We start from the raw sequence: 24,352 nt of genomic DNA, 5'->3' as shown, positions 1-24,352 counted from the left end.
CATGCAAATGGACATCAGAAGGTTGGTGGTGTCGTCTCAAAAGCCACTCACACTAGCCAACTGACTCATCCATTTCAACACACACACACACACAGATCATCAGGACATCCACCTCCGATTGGCTCGCGCTGCCTCCCAGATCAGCGCCCATCCAAGCAGCCTCATCCTCAGCTCGCCCCGCTGTGGTGAACAAAAGAGGTCACTACGTAGAAATGTCAGGACCTCCGCTGCTCCAAGATGATTCCCGGGTAAAGTCGGGTGATCTGGGAAACTCCACTCCGCTCCGCAAGTACGTGTAGGGGTGTCATGATTGAAAGAAATGAGTCAAGTAACATATAAATAACCGCAAAGATACGTAGAAAAGCCGCAATAAACCGTAAAATACGCCATAAAGTACACAAAAGACAACTCCGCCATAAGTAGTAATATCTCCGCCATAAAGAATCCGTACCAGAGTAATCAGAAAAGAAAGTAAAAGCCAGTAAAAGAAAACCACATCCCATAATAGATTGATGGATGGGGGGAAACTCCCCCCCCCCCCCCCCCCCCATATCCGTACAAAAAGGGAAAACAATGTGAGAAAGAAAACCTTCCTCCTCCGCCCGCCATCTGCCAAGCCCCGCTCCCACAACCTTGCACGTCATCCGCCCATTCCGCTCTCACACGGATCTTCTGTCAACATCACCGCACGTCATCACCCATCGTTGGACTCCTCTTGCCTTAGCTTCCTCGCCCCTGTCTAGCCTTCAATGCCGGGATCCCACACGCCGCCTCCGCCCCAGCTACACCCGCTGACGTAACCTGCTTTGGCTGCCACGGCTTCCCCCGGTCACAGCCTATACTATCCAGTCCGCACCGGCCTGCTTAAGTTGAGTCCAGCTCCGCCGTTGAGCTCCGCCGCCGCCGCGCCGCTGACATAACCCCGCGCACCGCCTCATGAACATTTTCCGCACTGTGCCACTCTGCGCCAGCCTTGCGGAATCCGCAGCCTGCAACCTCCGCAAACCCGTGCGGACAATTTGGGTCCCCGACCCGGTTTTAGCATCACATCCACCCCAGACTTAGAGTCCTGCCCCCAGGACTCCCATACACGTCAAATAAACAACGCCTGTACACAACCCGTGAGCCAACCCGTCATAACTGTTGATCAACAACCCAACAAAAGAAAAAGAAATATGAAATGCAACACCTGTTGGACCCGCAGAGTTACCTGTATCCGTCAAGATCCGACCAAGGCCTGCGACCTCTGTTGCCAACTGAAGAAGAAGTGCTCTCTTCTTCCGTCCAATCCAGAAAATCCAAGAAAACAATCCGCCGCTAACGAAGGGCCTAGCCGTCCATCAAAAACCCAAAATACAGACCTTCCACCCTCATCTCCACTTTTGACTCCATCAAAATCATCTACGCCCGTGCTCGGAACCCCTCCTCCTCGAGAGAAATCCAGCCGAACCCGTTGTTCCCCACATATACCTCCGTCACCTCCTCGACAACAATCACCATCTCCTCAAGTCTCCGATCGCACTTGCAACATGCTGACACCAAAGCCCGTCCGTAGCCACTATGCTACCTCCGCAGCTTGGGCCAACTCCATGCGTCATTGGAGCCAGAAACACAACCTATGTGAGCCTCTAGTTGATGAACGCTTTGCAGAACGCCTCGCCACCGGTCTTTGCACTCAAGAACAACGCCAGAAAACCGCCCATCCGCCTCCTCAAGAGGCATCTCATCACGCTCCGCCTTCTCAAAAGGCGCCGTATCAGTCGCAGCCGCAAACAACGTGCCGCCAAACTCCTCCATCTCCGATCTCTCGTCGCCAGCGCCATATCTCAACAGACGATTCTCCGCCCTGTTCTTTGGCTCCAAATCAAAACCACCCGTCTGTTCCATGTAAGTGTCTTAGTCTATCTCTCCGCTCCGTTTGCCGTTGACCGTTGTCTCCTAACTCTTTTTGCTGTAAGCCAAACACGCTCCCAACACCGCACCGGCTGCCAAAGGGTCCTCTACACACGCAAATTCACCGGAAGGGACCAACGTCCACAATTCTGACTCCGCTCCTCAAGACGCCACTGAGCCACCTTGTTCTACAAACTCCCCCAACGCCACTCCGCCACTACCTAACAATCCTTGCCTCGCCGCCAACCCCAACTTCCTCAGGGCCTACAAAGAAAGTGTTGTTACCAAGCGCATCAAAGAACTCCATCAACACATTGAGTTTCTGCTTACTCGCTCCAATCTTCCGCCGCCGGACCGTGTTTGCTACTTCACCGGTATCCTCTGCTCAGATCAAGTTTTCCGCACACGCGCCATTGATGTTCTCCCCATTCAGCCACTAGATCCCGCCAATGGCACTCCTCAAGATCACGCCTGCCACGGTACTAGTTTGTAGTAACAGACCCGCCGTTCCCTTTCTTATCAATCGTCCGTATCTTGTCTTGTATATAGCTAAAAAAGAACAGTCCCGCTGTAATAAACACGTAAATAATGACCCATTTGCTCCGCTTAAGTCCCGCGCCTCGTGAGTGATATCTATAAAAAAAAAGAAACAATAAAACCGGGTCGGGGACCCAAATTGTCCGCACGGGTTTGCGGAGGTTGCGGGCTGCGGATTCCGCAAGGCTGGCGCGGAGCGGCACAGTGCGGAAAATGTTCATGAGGCGGTGCGCGGGGTTATCTCAGCGGCGCGGCGGCGGCGGAGCTCAACAGCGGAGCTGGACTCAACTTAAGCAGGCCGGTGCGGACTGGATAGTATAGGCTGTGACCGGGGGAAGCCGTGGCAGCCAAATCAGGCTACGTCAGAGGGCGTAGCTGGGGCGGAGGCGGCGTGTGGGATCCCGGCATTGAAGGCTAGACAGGGGCGAGGAAGCTAAGGCAAGAGGAGTCCAACAATGGGCGATGACGTGCGGTGATGTTGACAGAAGATCTGTGTGAGAGCGGAATGGGCGGATGACGTGCAAAGTTGTGGGAGCGGGGCTTGACAGATGGCGGGCGGAGGAGGAAGGTTTTCTTTCTCACATTGTTTTCCCTTTTTGTACGGATATGGGGGGGGGGGGGGGGGGGAGTTTCCCCCCATCCATCAATCTATTATGGGATGTGGTTTTCTTTTACGGGCTTTTACTTTCTTTTCTGATTACTCTGGTATGGATTCTTTACGGCGGAGATATTACTACTTATGACAGAGTTGTCTTTTGTGTACTTTATGGCGTATTTTACGGTTTATTGCGGCTTTTCTACGTATCTTTGCGGTTATTTATATGTTACTTGACTCATTTCTTTCAATCATGACACCCCTACACATGCTTGCGGAGCGGAGCGGAGTTTCCCAGATTACCCAACTTTACCCGGGAATCATCTTGGAGCAGCGGAGGTCCTGACATTTCTACGTAGTGACCTCTTTTGTTCACCACACCGCTCCACTCCCCCAGCCAAAGCCATTCGCGCAACTGCTGAGGAGCACATACCAAGACAAAACCTCCTTGCCCAGCCAACACGCCGACAACCGCTCCTCAAGCTTGGGCACCTCCTTGAAGCTGCTCCAATCCCAGCGGGTCCTGGGCCACACTGCCAACATATTTGGCTGGGATGAAGTCATCCCAGTTTAACTGGGATGCACTCAACCACTTTAAAATGGGTTGATCTTGACCAATGAAATATAAATCCAAGGGGGGTACCTTGGATTTATATTTCATCAGTTGAGATCAACCAAGTTTAAATTGGTTGAGTTCATCCCAGTTTAACTGGGATAACCTTAACCCAGCTAATTATGCTGGCAGTGCCATTGGCAGCTCTTGTTGGCCAAGCTAAGTGATACCCTCACCCGCTCAGCAGCAGCCCATCCGCCAACACGTGCAAGCTTGTCCCTCGTGCGCAGCACTGCTCTCCTCAGTCCTATGCCCCACGCTGACCATCACCGGCTGCTGATCAGCGCCTACGAGGCTCTCAACCACCACGGCCCTGACAAGGACGCCAAGCACACCGAGCTTGGCCTTGCGCTCCACAGATTGCTCGGCTTGGTGGTCAGGAACTGCTGCAAGGTCAATGCGCCCCTGGCCGAGCTGAACGAGGCCAGCCTCAACCACCAGATGGAAATGGAGCTTGTTGACAATGACTACTGTGGGCATGCCCACAACAAGCGGCCAGGCTTGCCCAGATTGTGTGTGCTGCTGTTATGGTGGGCAAGCCAAGCTTGCCGCTGGCTGTGCGTCTTGCTCTTCTTCTCTTTCCTGGGGGGCTGACAGCCTTTTTCCTCTGCAATATCCTTCATTCTTGTTTTTTTCACCCTGTTGCTCTCTCTCTCTCTCTGCACGCTTTCCTTTTTTTGTGATTGTTATTTTTTCTCATTTTGCACGGCCAAGTGATTGCAATGCAGCAGTTTGGGACCCTGGCGGTACAAATTTATGCCATGATATCTGACGGATTTAGTATGGTGCCCCTTCCTCCGCGAGTGGATACCACGGACAAGCTCAGGGTGCTGTGAAGCCCACCAAGGATCCACTTGGAGCCAAACATTTGACTCATGGTGAGGCTGCTGTGGCCCGGGTCTCTTGTTTGTATCACAAGGAGTCCTTGCTGTGCCCACGGAAAGCCCAAGGCTTCCGTGGATTTGTCGAGGTGATCCCGTGGATACCCCCCGGATCAAATTGGTGGTGAGCACGTGGGCGTGTGGACCAGAAGCCGCTGGTCCGCCCGCTGCACGGGTTCATCGTGGAATCCTCGTGGATTCCGAGTGATGTCCCCGTGGAGGTGCTCCCCGGGTGTATTTTATAATATGTAAGGCCCCGTTTGGCTGCCGCGTTATACGTCATAAATGGTTGAATTTATGATGCACAACCCCCAGGGGTTTCAAAGTTTTGGTGGCAACGGGGGGCAAACTTTGGGTCGTTGCATTATAAATTCAACAATTTATGACATATAACGCAGCAGCCAAACGGGGCCTAAGTAATAGGATGGTTCACGTAGGTATTTTTTAACCCTGCTGATGTTACAAATCAGCAAGCCTTCCCAGCCAAATTGACTGGGACCGTGGGATAAACATTATTTTGGTCTTGCTGGTTTCGGCCCTAGGTGAACCGTCCTAATGTATATTTGTATCTCTTATTTTGGTTGTGTATCAGTTAGTAGCAAGACATGATATTGTTGGAGATGGAAAAAGAAGGACTTGGGAGAGGAAGAAAGGCAGCTTGGTAATGATCATGAGAGAAGCCTGGTGATGATTGAACAAATTGATGATGATGATTGTTGTTAATTGCTGTCAGTGTTGAACTTGGCAGTTTTATTGGCTGCATCAAGAACTGCATGGAAGTCATCAAATTGGCTTTTAGCCCTGGCTCCGCTCCAAAGCCAAAGATGACCACTAATGCAATTGTTCAATTGTTTGAGGTGCAAGGGAGCTCCAAACCGTGGTACATATACAGAAGCTGCGGAAAAGGTTTGCTCCACATGTGCCAAGCTGCTTGCACATGCCAAGTAGTCTCTGGCAAGGGATGCCAGGACTGGGAACAAAGCTGCTTGAGTCTGAACCAAGGTTTTATGGTCAGTGCTGTGAAATACACACAAGATTGAGCAGGAAGGCTTGCTTTCCACCACAACAGAACATTTCCTTTGATACCTAACAAAAAGTTGGTCACGTGACATTGGTTTAAATTGTACTCACCTTTTTCCAAGGTGAGGATATATACAAGTGCTTCCAGGTTAGCCCTGTGGGTGGAAAAGTGCACACCCGCTGCGCTTTGCGCAGATAGTGACCCTAACCACTACACTTCTGGCACTTTTTTTGCTGATAGCAACCCTAACCACTACGCTTCTGGCGCTTTTGTCCGCTGATAGCGCAGAGAAGCACTCTCTAGCCGCTAATATGCTGATGTTACACTAAACCATAGCAAAAGAAAAAGCAAAAAAAAAAAAATTGTTGCACACCGCGCATAGCAATTTTACCTTGGCTTGGAGCTATTGCTATCACTTTTTCACCACAGATGTTTGCTCAGCACTTGCGTGCAAGTGCCTTCACCCCTCTCTTTAGGAACCCTTTAAGTTCTCTTTAAGGACTTGGCTCCAAGTGATGTGTAATTTTGTGCTGAAGTTATGCTGAATGTTTGTTGGAAAGGGTCTGATATCATATTGATACCGTCTGCAACTTGACCATATAAATTACTTTAACTCTTTAAAAACATATGTACAACCACACTGCAAGGAATTCTCAACTGCTTGGCAGAAACAATAGTTTCTCATATTACTACTATATAATACTAGAGGCCAAGGCGGCTGCGCCGCTGTAGATTTCAGAGAACATGTCCCAACTCGCCATCTGCTAGCTTTAGCCCAAGTCTCAAGACCAGAGACATGTTGAAACCAACCACTGTGTGTGTGTATGCCTGTTGGAAGACCCACATGAAATTTCTGGTATTTTCTAATTACCATTACAATTTCAAACAGTGTGTGTTATTTCTGCTTCTGACCCTGTTCAATCCCCCTCTGGTTTTGAAGTCCAGACGGAGTCCATCATCTTCATCCCTTACTTTCAAACTCATGGCTTTTCTTGCAATGCCCACACCAAATTTACTGGACACCGTCTCCACAACTCCTGTCCCTTAGAAATACCCCTTTTTTGGTTTTTGGGATAGATAATCATCATGTAAAGGAAGCAAAAAATACATATGAAAACACTAAGATAAGTGGGTGAAAAGATCAGTGTGTTTGAAAAAATTGGACCAAAACTTTCATTATCAGCTTGATTTGGCATCTTCACCCATGTACCATTGAGCTGTGGATCATTGTTCAGCAGTTCTAATTCCAAATATGTTTCTATTGTGTCTGGTGTGTAGAGTGGAGATGTTGGAGGAGAATAATTTCAGGCAACAGTGCAAGAGCTACGCTACAAAAAGCGGCAGCGTAGCAAAAGCGTAGCGGTTTTAGCCTCGCTTTGCTAAGCTATTTGTAGCGGACTTGGCGCTTCGCTATTCGCTACATTTTCTACAACGGTGGGCCAGCTACGCTAACCGTAGCGTTAGCGTGGCGTAGCGTAGCGGAATTCCGCTACATTTTAGCGTAGCGTTAGCGGAATTGCGCCTTTCTGCGCTAACGCTGCGCGCAAGGGGTGCACAGCTAATTTAGCTGTTAGCGTAGCGTTAGCGCAGATGCGCGCAATTGCGCTAACGCTACACAAGCAGGGCGCAAAAGAGCGCGCGCTACGGTGCGCCACAGTGCTTTTAGCTGAAAAAAAGGCCTTTTTTCCGCTAAAAGCGCTGTAGCGCAGCGTAGCGTAGCGTAGTGACTGTAGCGGCGCGCTAACACTAACAAACAATTGGCGCGCTGTTAGCGCCGCTGAAACGTAGCACAGCGTAGCGGCGCTAACAGCGCGCTAACGCTACTCAAAATGGGCGGGCGCTTTTTGCCGCTACGCTAACACTAAGTGGCCCTGTAGCGTAGTGTAGCGTAGCGGCCCACCGTTGTTTTCTAAGGGGAAAAAATTAAAGAAAATAGCGCGCTTTTTTTAGCGCAGAGTAGCAGCAATTCGCTACGCTTCTCGCTATAGTAGCGGAAAAAACGCTACTGTAGCGATTTTGCTGCGCTACCATAGCACCATTCAAACATCAATACTGCACATCATAAAATGATGGAGGATTGATGTTTGTGTACTATTTCTGGCATTTTCCACCAAAAGGCAGAGATGCCCGCTACACTTTTGACACAAAAGCGACCCGGTTTGCTACGCTTTTGGCGCTAAAAAGCGCTATTAGCGCCAAAAAGCGCCAAAAAACGGCAATTTTTCCGCTGCGCTATACTGTAGCAAAGCGGCAAAAAAAAGCGCTTCGCTACGCGCAGGCCAAAACTGCAGTAGCGGTTCTGGTGCTTCGCTACCGCTCAAAGTAGCAATTTTCCGCTAGCGCTAACGCTATTCTGGATCCAGAGTAGCGTGTTTCCGCTTCGCTACGCAAAAGTGCCGCTTTTCGTAGCGAAGCGTAGCTCTTGCAGTGTTGTTTCAGGGACTGAGTTTGGAGGGTGGTCAGAAATGAAGTTACTGACAGATGTGTCATCTTCATCAACTAATTTCCATTCAATCTCAACTGTTGGCCATCCACACCAGTGATTTTTCTATTGATAGACTGGGCATAAGTCAAAGTGACAGAGGGGTGTTGACTACAGCCAGGACAGGCAAGCAAATTGACTGGAACCGTTGTACTCGGCATCTGTGAATGGGATGGAAAGCTGGAATGGTTGCAGACCTGGTCAAGGAAGTCTCTGATCTCACTTGAGGTTTTCATTCTTAAGGGGGTAATAAGAGGCAAAGGATGGCAATTGACTGGGTGATTTCTCTGAATCTCAGCAAGACACAGTCCGCGTAATTGGCCAGCTGTTGGGTAAGTGGAGGGGGTACAAGTAGAGAGCATTTGGAGGCCTTGGAAGGGGCTGCCTTGAACACCGGATGGATGGCCTTTTTGGGAAGCGAGAAGATCCGTGGGGCAGAGATTCAGGATGGGTGGTGCGTCATTTGCCTGCTTGACGCCGGGTGAGGGTTGAGTGTCTCGGCATGGTGCCCTTAGTCAGCCCCAACAAGGTTTGGATGGGGCTCTCATCTCACTGGCCCCATAATATAGGCTTTCTTGTGCGAGGAGGCAGGTGAGACGTCGCTCGAAGGGCGAGTGGGGAAGCTGTGGATTTTATCGGGCGAGGCGAGTATGCTGGGGAATTTGGAGGGCAAAGCCAACACACCAAGCCAGCATGCGCGGCGCTGGCTTGGTGGGAGACAAAGGAGAGGCCTGTTTGGCGCTTCGGAAGGGCCCAGTGGAGTGCGGAGGGGCAGAAACTATGAAGAAAGAGAGATCAACAAATCTCTGCGATTGATCTGAAGGAATCAAAAAATCTTATTGATCCATACTTCTTACTCGGAGTTTCACGATGGAGGCCGCCGCCTCCACGGTGTCCGCCACCGCCGACGGTCTGGTTCAAGCCGTGGAAGACCGGCTGACAGGCGCCGGTGAGCTGGGAAGAGAAGGAGCCCAGGCCTTGGCCGTTCCGGTTGACTTGGTTGGGAAAGGTCATTGGCTCGATGATCAGGCCCATTAGAATCAGCATGAGCGGAATCCCAGAAGTCGAGCTGGATCAGTTGTACATCCAGAATAAATCAAGCGCGGCTGTAAGAACAAGCAGGATGGATTACTGTAAATTTTATCAATCAAAATCAGTTTTTCGCCGGATTATTTGGGTACATGTGTAGTTACCTATGTGTATGTGTGTGTGGAGACCGACTTGATGTAATACTTCAAGGACACCGGGGGTTGCATTGTCGAACTCATTGTCAATGTTTTAGAGGCTGTAGAGATGGATGGGGAGCGTGTAGGAGGGCAAGACAGAGACGGAGGCAACGGTTGACAGGCCAAACTGGACAAAGACAATCCGATTTAGCTATTCCCGCTTGTTTCTGGTCTTCAGCTTGTGGGGTGTGGGCTGTGGTCGATGGCTTGGAGGCGAGGGTGTTGGTGGCGGGTTTGTTGTGATGGGAGATGCGGTGACAGTTGCGGTGGCAAGCGGTGACGGTCAAGGAAGTGGAGACAAGCTGGAAGGTGGGCGGTGGCAGGTGATAGTCAAGCGGTAACGGCAAGACATTGGGGACGAGTTGGTGGGGGGGGAAGCTCCAGACAGCTTATTTAAGGGGGGCGGTCCATCAGATTTGAAGGCCCCAGGGGATCCAGTTTTGTCCTACCCCCTCCCTGGGAGCCCCCTAACTGCTTGGTTAGGCCCTCCCTGGACACCTTTAACAACCGGCCCACTTTTGCTCGTTGCTATGGCACAGCTGGAGGGTCATCCATAGGACCTTTGGGTCTTTGGGGATTTCAACTTGTGCTTGTGTTTAACTGTGTGTACTATTTTTTGTAGTGATTTGTAAATAAAACACCCCAAAACTTAGATTAGAGATGGCAAACAGGTACCTGTCTGAATTCAATGAAACCGCTTCTTGAGTGCTTGTGATCAAATAAATTCAATATGTAAAACTTCCATGAGATGAAGAACTACTTGAACCTGAGTAGGACACTCAGCTAACTGCATGGTAAGGCACACATACAAGTGCAGATGGCAAATAGCTCACAGGTACCTGCCAGGAGGTACCTGTGGGCTATTTGCCATCTGGCCTTGTATGTGTGCCTTACCATGCAGTTAGCTGAGTGTCCTACTCAGGTTCAAGTAGTTCTTCATCTCATGGAAGTTTTACATATTGAATTTATTTGATCACAAGCACTCAAGAAGCGGTTTCATTGAATTCAGACAGGTACCTGTTTGCCATCTCTAACTTAGATCCAGGATTCTAGGATTCTGTGGATTTAAGAAAGTGGGATATTTTGATTAATCATGGGGTTATACCAGGGGAGCTTGCTCAGCACTTGCATGCAATTCCAATCATTCAATAATTTTTTCAACCTTTTAAACTTACTTCCGGAACTCTATCAGCAAGTTACACTCAATTTCCACTTAATTAACTTGTGGTCAATCCATGCTGACTAATGTTGAATCAATGCTGAATTTAGCTCAAGGCAAGTTTGAGATGGGTTCAATCAACACTGGGTCGCTACGCTACGCTACGCTACGCTACGCTATTTCAGCGCTACGCGTTAGCGTAGCGGAAAAAAGCGCCCATCTATTTTGCATAGCGTTAGCGCGCTGTTAGCGCCGCTACGCTGCGCTAATTTTCAGCGGCGCTAACAGCGCGCCAATTCTTTGTTAGCATTAGCGCGCCGCTACAGTCGCTACGCTACGCTGCGCTGCGCTACACCGCTTTTAGCGGAAAAAAAGCCCTTTTTTCCCGCTAAAGTGCTGTAGCGCAGCGTAGCGCGCGCTCTTTTGCGCCCTGCATGCGTAGCGTTAGCGCAATTGCGCGCATCTGCGCTAACGCTACGCTATCAGCTAAAATAGCTGCGCACCGCGTGCGCATAGCGTTAGCGCATATGTGTGCAATTGCGCTAACGCTACGCTAAAAAATAGCGCATTCGCGCTGCGCTACGCTACGCTAACCGCTATGGTTAGCGTAGCGACCCAGTGTTGGTTCAATCTGGCTTGAGACTGAATTCTAAGGCTCTTGTGAGGATAAAAAAAACTTTTCCATGAGAAGATCTTGTCAACTTGAATTTCAAAATATCCCCGAGATATTCCTCAACTTCTTGTGAAAGAGTGAAATTCACCCTTCTGAGTGTTAGAAGATGCTCAAGATAAATCCTTGAAGCTTACAGAGAGTCATTTCATAAGAAATAAAGCAGTAGATAAACTTGATATGTGAGCATGGAAAAGAGAAACTCTTTGGCAAAATTCCTGATTCATCTATTGTTTAAAATGAATTTCAATCTGAACACAAAGATTTGGTAGTAAATTTGAAAACATTTTGATGTATTAAATATTTAACGGTGAATTTTTGGTGTGTTTTCTCTAAAATTGAATTCCTCTCTAACAGTTCTTTTAGATTGAATCTTCATTACTCTCTGTGCCAGTTTTCCAGTACGCATGCATTTCCCAGGTTGGGTCTGCTTGACATGATGAGTGGACAATCTTGGGTATCAATTTCAATCTCAACATGTTATTCTTACTCAAATTTCTGTGGCTCTCTTGGCTAATTTTATATTGAATCATCATATTCTAGATTGGCTCCCTTTGATTGTTTCAGGAATGATGTGGGGAGTAGTGTTTTGAAATATTTGCTATTAATTGAATGTGCATCATTTTCCATGCCAGTTGTCCCATCTGCAGATGCTATATTGGTTCTGCTTGACATGTTGTGTCAATGGCCCGCAAGCAATCAGCTCTGCTAGAATTCCAAGAGCCTCAGCTGGTGTTTTCTTTGGCTGAAATCCAAACCTTGAGAAATTCAACATGTGAAGGAGCCTACCCAAAACAAGAGCAAACACTACAAGGTTTCTCAGGAGCTTGGTAGCAAGAACACTTGTATAAGATACAAGCGGAAATATTACCATCAGGTTTCAACTAGGAGACATTCTTTATTCCTCAAAGGAATGCAAGAAGAATAAAAGATCAGCTTGGTTAACAGGGTATCCCCATGAATTGTTTTTGGTTGCAAGTTGGTTATCTGATTCTTCAAGGTTAGCTGTTACATGAAAAAATTGTAGCAAAAAATCACAAGGCTTAGATACAATTAGGCACCACTTATCAAGGATGAAAATATGGTTACTGAAAATGTGACACAAAAATGCATGGAAACAAACAACCTGTGATTCATATTCAAAAGCAACATCCCAGAAGTGATCTAGTTCACCATTTCTGAGATTTCCAACAGTTGAACCAACATATAGCAAGATGTGTCTCTGAAAAAACTATAAGAAGAAGAATCATATTTACGCCTAAAGTCATTATTTTCACTTAGATTTAAGGAAAGAACTTGTACAAGACTCAAAAATCTGGTTGTGATTGATTTATATGTTGGGTAGAATAGGGAGTTGAAATGCAAGTTGATTTCAAATTCCAATTTTTACTTCAAGTTTGTTGGGAGGAATGGGTTCTTTGAATGGTGCTGATGTTTGAAGAGAGTCTTTTTTTTTATCTGGCTGGTAGTGGCTGAGCCTGTGTTTAAATTGAAGCAGACCGTTTGAAAATTTCATAGTCAAGTTCCATTTGACAATGATGAATGCATGTATTGGCAATCCCCAATTCAGTCCATTTAAAATGATCAGGGATGTGAGATCTCTCTTCTAATTTATTGGCAGAAATGAGCTTTGGGTATGAGGTGGAGTGGCTCTACCATTTGCTGCTTGATTCTTGAAATGGCAACATATAACATTTACACCCTTGGAAGTGGGTGGTGTAGCCACCTTGGAATAAAGTTGCAAACTCTTTTTGTGTGCCGTAACTGGCTCCCTGAAGCAAATTTTCCAAATTTTCCTTTTTTGGTGGGGATTCAAGGGCAAGCCATGCACAAGTGAATTAGGACATGTTGAATCACATTGAATTCCAACTTCCACTGCACATGGATCTTTCAGAAAAAAAATATGGATTGATTCAATTCAGAATGAGGATTAACAATTCTCAAGATACTCAAGGCGTGAATTCTGAATCTGGGAGTTGTTGTGTAGTGAATTAGATGCCAAGTTTATAAAAAAACTGTCTTTCCAGAAGGATCACATTTTTTCACATTTTTTCTGGTTTACTGCACCATTTTCTTCTCCCTGATTCAAGAAATATTTTTAAATAAAGAAAAAAATAACATATCTGACTTACAATTGACATTGCCCCAAAGTTTGAGCCTGAACTACTGTTGATTAGTCTGGAATTTATGAATTTCTGTCTTCCCAAGTTGGGTTACTATTGTTTTCCTCTGCATACTTCTTTCTATTGTAAAAATAGAGTGATTTAATTCCTTGTTGAATTGAATTTTGGCTTGTTTTGGTTTTGAAGCTGTTGACTTGAATTGGTGTGTGTCACACCAACGTACGGCCGTACGTTTGTGTGACAAGAGGGATCAACAGGGGGCATTACACTTTGCGGCTCCTTGGAGCGGCTTACATAAGCTCCTCAATCAAATATCTCTTCAACCCACCATTTGATGGCCAACCACCGGGTGGAGTATATAACCACACTCCGCTCAATGAATGGCAATCAAGCGGAGTATGCATCCAACCAGATGGCCGGCCATCAACTGGGGTGTGTACTCCACTAGTGATGACCGGCCATCGGGTCCTGTGCACGCCACTCAATGACCGGCCATCGAGCGTTGGACTGGGTTTTAATGCCGCTCAATGGCCATTGAGTGGAGTACAGAGACCCTTATACTCAATGACCAAGGAGTGCTCCACCCTTGATGTCCTGTCTGTACCGGTCATTGAGAGGACATGAGACTCCCCTCGATTACTGGCACAGACCGGTCATCAAGAGGAGATGTTACTCCCCTCGATGGCTGGTACGGACCGGTCATCGAGAGGAATTATTCCCCTTGATGACCTGTATTGACCGGTCATCAAGAGGTGTAAGTCCCCTCAATGACCGGCACAGAGTGATGATAATTGAGGGGAGATGTTACTCCTCTTGATGACCTGTATAGACCGGTCATCAAGAGGTGGAAGTGCCCTCGATGATCGGCACAGACTAGTCATTGAGGGGATGTGTTACTCCTCTCAATGACCTGGACGGACATTGAGGGGAGAGAGAAGTAATATGTCCTGTTGATGACCAGTCTGTACCGGTCATCAAGAGGAGTGAGTCCCCTCAATGACCAGCACAATCCGGTCATCAAGAGGTTTGAGTCCCCTTGATGACCGGCACGGACCATTCATTGAGAGGAGGTGTGAATCTCCTTGATGCCGGTCTGTACCGGTCATCGGGGGGAATCACACCTCTCAATGACCTGTACACACCTGTCATTGAGGTGTGACTCCCCTTGATGACCAGCAAAGGCCAGTCATCAAGAGGAGGTGTGAACCTCCTCAATCCCGGTCTGTACTGGTCATTGGGGGGAATCACTCCTCTCAATGACCACGGTCATCAAGAGGTGTGAGTCCCCTCGATGACCGGCATGGACCAGTCATCAAGAGGAGATTCCACTCCAATCAAGATTGTTTTCTTTTGCCCCCGTGGTTTACCGGTGATCAAGAGATGTCAGCGGGCATCTGGGTGGGCCAGAAAGGGTGTGTACATAGTATACCCTGCTTGACTGAGGTTCAACTTGAACCCCATATGCACTCCAGCTCTGCACTCCCCTTTCAAGGAGGAGAAATATCATGAATGGAGTGCTGGGGATATGCACTCTAATTTTATGGAGTGGGACTCACCGGCACTCAATACATTTGCTGGCCACTGCAGTTCTTTGTGGTGCACTCCAAAGACTCTTGAGTCCCTGGTTCTGCACTCCAGCCAACTTGGAGTATTCTACTCTGTGCTCCAACAATCATTGGAGCGCGCACTCCATACACTCACTTGTGGAGTGCTTTTGGGATTTTTTTGGAGTGTACTTAGGCTGACCCAAAAAAATACAAAAACATGCATCAGAGCAATCTACAGGGTATGGGTATACACAGAGGTAAAAAATCAGGTCAAAACATTCATATATTTGGTCAATATTGTGGATCAAGTCCACCTGATCACAGTTGGGCTTAGTTTCAGCATAGGTATGGTGTATGTTCTACATGTAACTTCCACAATTCATCCCATACAATTCCAGTTAGGATCCAGTTAGATTGCGCCTGAAATCAACCATTCTTTGAATAAAGATCAGACCAACTTTGAACCAGTACCTTACAAGGATCGGACCAAACCTGGGCATGGATTGGGCAAAGGCACTCGTAAACAGGTGCTGAGCAAACATCCGTGGTGACTGCACCATTTTCTTCTCCCTGATTTAAGAAATATTTTTAAATAAAGAAAAAAATAACATATCTGACTTACAATTGACATTGCCCCAAAGTTTGAGCCTGAACTACTGTTGATTAGTCTGGAATTTATGAATTTCTGTCTTCCCAAGTTGGGTTACTATTGTTTTCCTCTGCATACTTCTTTCTATTGTAAAAATAGAGTGATTTAATTCCTTGTTGAATTGAATTTTGGCTTGTTTTGGTTTTGAAGCTGTTGACTTGAATTGGTGTGTGTCACACCAACGTACGGCCGTACGTTTGTGTGACAAGGGGGATCAACAGGGGGCATTACACTTCGCGCCTCCTCGGAGCGGCTTACATAAGCTCCTCAATCAAATATCTCTTCAACCCACCATTTGATGGCCAACCACCGGGTGGAGTATATAACCACACTCCGCTCAATGAATGGCAATCAAGCGGAGTATGCATCCAACCAGATGGCCGGCCATCAACTGGGGTGTGTACTCCACTAGTGATGACCGGCCATCGGGTCCTGTGAACGCCACTCAATGACGGACATTGAGCGTTGGACTGGGGTTTAATCCCGCTCAAGGGCCATCGAGTGGAGTACAGAGACCCTTATACTCAATGACCAAGGAGTGCTCCACCCTCAATGAACTGTCTGTACCGGTCATGGAGGGGACATGAGACTCCCCTCGATGACTGGCACAGACCGGTCATCAAGAGGAGATGTTACTCCCCTCAATGGCTGGTACAGACCGGTCATCGAGAGGAATTATTCCCCTTGATGACCTGTATTGACTGGTCATCGAGAGGTGTAAGTCCCCTCAATGAACGGCACAGAGTGATGATCATTGAGGGGAGGTGTTACTCCTCTTGATGACCTGTATAGACCGGTCATCGAGAGGTGGAAGTGCCCTCAATGACCGGCACAGACTAGTCATCAAGGGGAGGTGTTACTCCTCTCGATGACCTGGACGGACATTGAGGGGAGAGAGGAGTAATACGTCCTGTTGATGATCAGTCTGTACCGGTCATCAAGAGGTGTGAGTCCCCTCAATGACCAGCACAATCCGGTAATCGAGAGGTTTGAGTCCCCTCAAGGACCGGCACGGACCATTCATTGAGAGGAGGTGTGAATCTCCTTGATGCCCCTTGAGGATCAAGGCTAGGACAGCTCATACCCATCAACAGGCCCCCCATTCTCTCTTCACCCTTTTTCCCCACCTTCTGGATACCCACCTACACCAACTCAATAATCCTCAAGCACCCAGCTAGGCACAAGTGGGAGAAAGTTACCCATCAGACAGAGCCAGACTATTAGGAAAGACCCTTGACATTCATCATCTTTTCCTCCCTTCCCAATCCAGTATAACAACCCCAATTTGGAATTAGCCACACATGTAATAACCATAGAGATCCCATCCTGATTACCCCCTTGTCTTCTTTGGTTTCAGCCCTTCCCTTTTCAGCCTTTCATATGATATGCAATCCCTGTCTTCTGATGTTTCATTGTCTCTCCACATTTCAGCCTCATTCTAGAACTTTCCATCCCCATAGCAGTTTTCAGCCTCAGCCCCTTGATTGAGAATTTTCACTGTTTCATCTTTTCTTCCAACCACAACTCAGCCCCATAATATTTTGTATATAGTCTGCCCTCTTTGGCCCTACCTTTTGTTCCCCATCAGATCCTGCCCCAGAAATTCAGATAACTGGTCACCATTCACTAGCCTAGCTTATGCCATTAAATCAGAGTGGACAAGCTTGATAAGTCTATGCCAAATATATCAGGTTGGACAGACTTTACATTACCTTTACCTTGCTATTAGATTAGTAGAAAGTAAACCCTTAGACATACCTCAAGAATCTCCATAGCCACACCTTTCCTTAAGAGTCCATACTCTTATATTCTTTCTGAGAGGCAGCCCTTCAAGCACCAAATCCCTCTCAAGCTCTATTCTTCCCTCAGAGTAGTTCCACACCGGTGTGGTGGTATAAGTAGGCAGACCGTCAGAGAATGGCCAGAAAGCGCGGGCGGCTGAGCTCATTGGAAAGCTTGTGCATTCCTGAGAGAGGAGAAAAGCACGCGTGCTTATATGCTGCTGAGGGAACCTTGAATGTACAACCAAACAAAAGCACGAGGAAAGTCAACAGGCGGAGGTGGGTGCGGACCCAGCGACCAACACGGGTGCAGGGAACCGGGGTTCAAGCCACGGTGTAAGACTCAAAAGCGGTTGTGGAACCCTTTTGCTGAATGGAGAAGGGGATGATGGAGGTGCAAAACTCTGCCCTTCTATACTATCAGATAACAAGACCACCAAGCTAAGCTTGGCAAGTTTTAATCAAGTGATAGGTCTGGCCTAGTTCCAGATGAAGTTGTTTGACAACAGGTATGTGAGAGTTGAGAGTGAGTTCAGTAGTTATTTGCAAATATGAGGGTTGTGGTGAGGTATAGAAGTGATGGTAAGTGTGAAGGTGGTATGTAAATAACTGGGGAATACTGAGCTGAGGAGCTGACAATTGGGGAGGAGAGAGCTCCTTATATAGACAAAATTGGATCCCCAGAGGTCTTGTGGGTTAGGGTTTTGACTAATCTAGACAACAGTGTGAGGGATTTTAGCTGGTGAGAGTAGATACAAATGATGTCATAATGTGTCATGAAGGGGTACATAAATGATGTCATAAGAATGCAGTAGGGCCGCATGAAGGCTGTGTAAAGTGACAGTAGACTGCATGAGTTGGCAGGTGGATGCAGGGGGTGCATAAATGAAGTCTGAGGCTGCAGAGTCAGTGTGTGATGACATCATAATATGGAAATAGAAGAGTACTTGATAATATGTAATGACTGTAGTCTGATGGGGAGATGTATGTTTGTATCCTTTGATGTGTATAAGCATAATGCTGTAATCCTTGGCTTGAGGCTTGTGACAGGTTGGTGACTGGGTATGTTGAACGTGTGATGGGTGTCCATGAGTGTCCAAAGAAGTGTAGGTTCCAATCCAGAGGGGCTCCAGTGACGCCTCCAGTGGTGACTAGGGGTAAAATTGGTTGTACAATCCATTTCTGGGGTCCATTTGGTGGTATCTTGAGGCCCAGTATGAGTAAATCTGTCAACAAAGAAAAACTTTTGATTTTTCACTTTTCCGTCTACCACAACGGCCTAGACGGAGATTTAGCTGAGAGTCGGAGTATCAAGTGCACAGACGGACTGGTAGCAGTGCGGAGTTAGGTGAACCGGGGCAGCGGAAGGGGATGATGTTGGGGTGGAAGCGCTGGGTAGAGACTAACTCCGGAGGCTAGTCGCAGGGTGCGGGAGAACAGGTGTTGGAGATGTGCTAGGCTGAGAGGCAATGCAGGAGGATTTTGTTAGTGCGGGAAAGGGGATGCAGACAACGTTGGGTGGGAATGGAGGACGGTGGGGGATAGGGGACGGCTTTTTGCTCACTATTATGACATTCTACTTACTACTCTTATGGTACCAACATTGTAGTAGCTGTTTTCTGGTGTCACTTTACAGATTACAAGCGTGCGGAGAGTTTTTACCTGCCCTAAAATCATACCTTTGCAGAGTTCTTGCATGAGGAAGCAGAGCAGTTGAGCCCTTGGTAGACTAGGCGGATTGTATCAGACTCACAGAGGAGTGCTGAAGGGATTTGTACATTGCAGAGCTTCAGTGCCAACTACCAAAAAAGCCTGGAACTATTCTAGATGGAAGGTGGGCACTCAACTTAATCTATACATCCCGCTTTCTATTTGACACCGGTTGCATCTATGACCTCACCAACTTGAAGGAATCCCTGCTGCGGTCACTTCTTTGCAGAGACCATGCAACCTTGGCAACCGGAAGGAATCCCTCCAGTTGCTGTGTTTATATGACCTCTGCAAATGGAAGTAATTCCTTCTGGTCATTGAGGTTGTATTACCTCTACGCCCGGTGTGGTGCTCCATCCCAAGCCACAAGTAGTATTTTAGTATCTTCTCTTTACCTATCTTCATCATTACATTGCCCATTAACCAATAACCCTTCACAAATACTTCATTATTATTGCATATTCAGATTTGAAGCCTCATTTCACCTATAGTCACTCACACATAGTACCCCTTTATCTTCAATGGTTCAATAGTTATAAAGGATATAAGATTTACAGAAAACCTACAGTCTTCATTAGTTACAACACTCATTTAATTAGTAACTTACTTAAATCATTATAGTAAATTCCTCTTACAGATATCTTCTCACATATTAAACCCTTTACATACATTGTTCATCATGTACTATGCCTATTATACACATTACACCATTGGATCTGTGCTTACATCTTTCAGTAGTGCTCATCATTAAAAGTTGTTACTATGTTCACATAATCTTCCCCATTTGTAAAGTCTTTCTTCCCATAGCCAGAATTCCTCTTGACTGCTCATCTTTCAGCTTAACATATGAAATGTCTTTCCCCCCTCACTTGTAGAGTATGCAGAAATTATAGTAAAAATTCCTCATCACCCATTGATTACTACACTAATTGATATTGCCCTTCAACCCATTGCTATTGGACACTACCCATTGCATCACCGAGCTTACCATTGCTATTGAATCATTGCCATTGCTTTCCCCTCTTCAATCTTCAACCCAACCCTCTCATCATCAGTAGTCAAGCAGTAGCTAAGCTCATAGTACTAGCCCCTAAGATCTAGTAGAAATCAGTCACATCTTTCTTCCTTTTCAAATTGTTACTCTCATCCCCTCAGCATCAATCAGGAAGGAAGCGCTATCAGTACCTTTGCATAGCTTACATTAGTACTAGTGTTGCTATCCATCTCCCTTCCAAGCTCTATCCCCCCCTTTGAGTAGTTCCACACCGGAGGGAATTCCTTCTGGTCTCAGAGCGCATACATGCAAAGGGAAGGAATCCCCTCTGGGTGCAAAGGTAGTGCAACCTTAAAGACCAGAGGGAATCACTTCTGGTTGCAGAGGTTTTAGATACAACCTTTGCAACCGGAAGAAATTCCCTAGCTGAAGCATTGTCTAGTTTGCTGAACCCTGCCAGTTTTCTTATTACCAGGCTAGAGGTCTTAAATTTGTTTATTTTGGCAGTTGAAGGTATTTACAGAATCATGTGTTCCTTTGACTGAGTAATCTTGGCAGTTGTTTTGCCTTTTGGTTTTTTTGCCATAACCAAGGCCCAGGACATTTGAGCAGGGACAGGTGCCGGGTTGTTTGATCAACACCGCAAGAGCTACGCTACTCTCAGAAAAGCGGTGTTTTAGCACAGCGCAGCGGATACACACTTTTTTCCTGTACAAACACCACGGACGTTTGCTCAGCACCTGTTTACGAGTGCCTTTGCACAATCCATGCCAAGGTTTGGTCCAATCCTTGTAAGGTAATGGTTTGAAGTTGGTTTGATGTTGGTCTGATCTTTGTTCAAAGAATGGTTGATTTCAGGCGCAATCTAACTGGATCCTAACTGGAATTGTATGGGATGTATTGTGGAAGTTACATGTAGAACATACACCATATTTATGCTAAAACTAAGCCCAACTGTGATCAGGTGGACTTGATCCACAATATTGACCTGATTTTTTACCTCTGTGTATACCCATACCCTGTAGATTGCTCTGATGCATGTTTTTGTATTTTTTTGGGTCAGCCTAAGTACACTCCAAAAAAATCCCAAAAGCACTCCACAAGTGAGTGTATGGAGTGCGCGCTCCAATGATTGTTGGAGTACAGAGTAGAATACTCCAAGTTGGCTGGAGTGCAGAACCAGTGACTCAAGATTCTTTGGAGTGCACCACAAATAACTGCAGTGGCCAGCAAATATATCAAGTGCCGGTGAGTCCCACTCTTTAAAATTAGAGTGCATATCCCCAGCACTCCATTCATGATATTTCTCCTCCCTGAAAGGGGAGTGCAGAGCTGGAGTGCATATGGGGTTCAAGTTGAACCCCAGTCAAGCAGGGTATACTATGTACACACCCTTTCTGGCCCACCCGGATGCCCGCTGACAACTCTTGATCACCGGTACACCATGGGGGCAAAAGAAAACAATCTTGATTAGAGTGTAATCTCCTCTTGATGACTGGTCCATGCCGGTCATTGAGGGGACTCACACCTCTTGATGACCATTGTGTACAGGTCATTGAGAGGAGTGATTCCCCCCGATGACCAGTACAGACCGGGATTGAGGAGGTTCACACCTCCTCTTGATGACTGGCCTGTGCTGGTCATCAAGGGGAGTCACACCTCGATGACAGGTGTGTACAGGTCATTGAGAGGTATGATTCCCCTCGATGACCAGGTGGGTGCTTGAGTATTCCAGAGAGGGTTATATTGAGGGGAAAAGACTTTGATTTTGGTGCCATATTTAGGATTGGCTTACCACACCGGAAGGAATCCCCTCTGGCTGCAGAGGTAGTAACCTTGAATTGCCAAGTTTTAAGGGGAGGGTACAAGCAAATATCCGCGCAGGTATCCACTCAAACACAGGGGCATCCGCCAGCGGATGCAGATTTCAAGAATCAGCAAAAAAGGGCTCCAGATACCCAAACACGCGCGGGTATCTGGATTCAAAATGGCCATCTCTATTTGAAATGTTCAATTGTGCAATCCAACTTTGCCAGTCTTGCACCCATTTCTGTAACAAGAGTTCCATCACCCAATTGTTCATATTGTCCATGGCCAAATGGGATCAAGCAGCAAATATGATGCGCTTGCTAGAACCTCTCAACAAAGCAACTCCCATGCTATGCGGATCCAACTAGCCAATGTTGAACGCTGCACTCCCTATCTACATAGTCTTGATGAAGCACTTGAAGGAAGTTCAGCATGGTCTATATGACCAAGACCAGCTGATTCAACCTGCAAAACAAATTGTCAACAAGATTGAAAGCTACCTTTGTTGTGCACTCAACAAACCTATTTACATTTGTTCAATGATCCTTGACCCAACCTTCAAGACTGCCGTCTGGAAAAAGAACAAAGCCTTTATCAAAAAGCAGTATCATATTTCTTGTCAGCCTCAAGTGGATGGAACAACTACTTCCATGTGCCATAAGGCCTCTATTGACCCACTAGCGCAGAGAGGAAACTCCTCCCAGCCCCAGAATAAGCCAGGGCGTGGACAAGTCCTGACTTCCAGGGATGACTCCAGTATCTGTTGCAAGAGCCCTACTTTGGTGACAGCTAGCTCTAAACATTCTAGTAGCTCTCATTAGGTAATAACTATTGCCTAAAAAGAGAGGCAATCCTTATCTCCTAGAAAGGATAAATGTCCAAGCTTAGTGAGTTGCATATGAATCACTTAAAGCTAAGGGATCTTGCCACAAAGAGGATCCCCAGATTAGAATTAACCCAATAGCATTTAGGTTAAATTTTCTCAACCCTACCAAGCCCAAGTGATTACAATGTGGGTTGTGATTGGGGCTTTATAGTCTCTACTTTCTTTCTTCCTTCCTATTTTCCCTTATTCCCTTATCCATCCAAACCCTTTCCATTTAAATTCCAATCTTATAACCTTTTTCCTCAGCATTCATGGACCTCAAGCCTCAATAGTTCATCTTTGATACCTCCAAAACTCCTATGTGCTCAAGAACTGTATTCAGTGGTAGTCACAGAAGAGACTACACCTGAAATTTCTGTTGACAGAATCATCAGAACTTTTCACAAGGTTGCAAAGACTTTCAATGAGACACTAGATCCCGCTCAGCCGACAAATTCAAACCCCGCTCCAAGGAAGAATACATCCAACTTCTTCTCCTTGGAACTATATGAACCTGCCACTAAGCTAGACACAATCAAAGCAGAGATCTGTTTTTATCTAGCAGAAGAACTTGAACCCAAAGGAACTCCAATCTTGAAGGACTGGGCTAGGCAACAATCAAGATTTCCAATCTTATCAAAGATGGCTCGCCGCTACTTGGCCATTCCAGCTACAAGCGCAGCCTCAGAGCAAGTCTTCTCTAAATTTTGTTGGGTGTTCTCTTGGCAGCACGCATTGCTCAATCCTGCAAGTGTTGAACAGCTACTATGTCTGAGACTGAAGGAATGGTATCAGCTAGTTGATAGCCCAATTTAGTTCCTTGTTTTTTGTTTCTCTCAATCTCAAACACTCATTCAACTCAGCCAATACACTTGCTTGTCACTCCAAAATCTCTCTTATATATCTTCCTCCCTTATATGTACTTCTTGCTTGTCAGCCTTAGAGTCAACACAGCTGACCTAAAGTCTGCCTTTTTCTACTTTTTACATATGAATTACTTCATATCTTTTTCATCTTAAGAGATATCCTTGTTTTGACTTCACATTCTGTTTCCTCATGCAATTTTAACCCTAGTTACAACTTACCAATTCTCTGTAACTCTACTCCTTCCCTGAGTTCTTGAGTTGTGGCGCGCATGCGCAGTTGTGACGTGTCAGCGCTACCAGGCGCGCCAAACCACATGTACATATGTAATTACATAAGCAAACTGTGAAAATTTTCGAAGTCAGGATCCCCCTTGCCTGAGGAGGATCTACAGACTTCAGCAGACCAGAACCACACCTCCAGACAACCCAGGATCACCAGAACAAGGCCACTACACTCCCAGTATCACCAACAGGAATATTGACAGTTAGTACCCTTTTCATTGAACCTTGATTATCTCAGAGGAGTTCCTCTCTGTCTCTTTGACTGCTTTCTCTCCTCTCTTGTTTGTTTCTCTCCTCTTTGATCACAGGTACATATACCTCTAGACATCTACTCTCAAGGATCAAATCACTTCATATCCTTCTTTTTCTGTGGTTTTTGTCAGTAAAAAACCACATAGGTTTCCCTTTAAAGAACCTTGACTATCCACAGAGAAGTCTAAAAAATTGTGGCTGATTAGACTTGTCTAATTCAGATACCTTCCACGTTTCCATTGTGAGAAGAGGCTGTTGCAATCTCTGGCACAGCTTGGCAGCACTCCCTTAAGGAGTAGCATTGCTAGTGGATGTTAGTTCCCACCTACAGGTCAAAAGAACCTTGATTATCATCTCTCAGATCATCTCTTTCTTTCTCTCTCTTTCTCTCTTACTG

The 24,352-nt window shown here is 46.5% G+C and overlaps 2 protein-coding genes across 2 annotated transcripts; one reads left to right on the top strand and one right to left on the bottom strand.

The window, feature by feature from the left end:
* Positions 1-1,175: 1,175 nt before the first annotated feature.
* On the top strand, positions 1,176-2,386 carry PtA15_17A391 (uncharacterized protein; the record flags this gene model as incomplete). Its single annotated transcript, XM_053164503.1, has 2 exons — positions 1,176-1,887; positions 1,959-2,386. 2 exons carry the CDS (start codon positions 1,176-1,178, stop codon positions 2,384-2,386), a joined length of 1,140 nt encoding a protein of 379 aa, XP_053028464.1.
* Positions 2,387-8,654: 6,268 nt separating this feature from the next.
* PtA15_17A390 (uncharacterized protein) lies at positions 8,655-9,069 on the bottom strand (the record flags this gene model as incomplete). The annotated part of the gene is made up of 2 exons (XM_053164502.1): positions 8,655-8,800; positions 8,880-9,069. 2 exons carry the CDS (start codon positions 9,067-9,069, stop codon positions 8,655-8,657), a joined length of 336 nt encoding a protein of 111 aa, XP_053028463.1.
* Between the last annotated feature and the right edge of the window lie 15,283 nt (positions 9,070-24,352).

The sequence above is a fragment of the Puccinia triticina genome, chromosome 17A, assembly GCF_026914185.1.
Source record: "Puccinia triticina chromosome 17A, complete sequence".
In the NCBI taxonomy this organism is placed as follows: domain Eukaryota; kingdom Fungi; phylum Basidiomycota; class Pucciniomycetes; order Pucciniales; family Pucciniaceae; genus Puccinia; species Puccinia triticina.
Note: the sequence above shows the minus strand (reverse complement) of the source record. Positions and strands in the feature narration are given on the sequence as shown.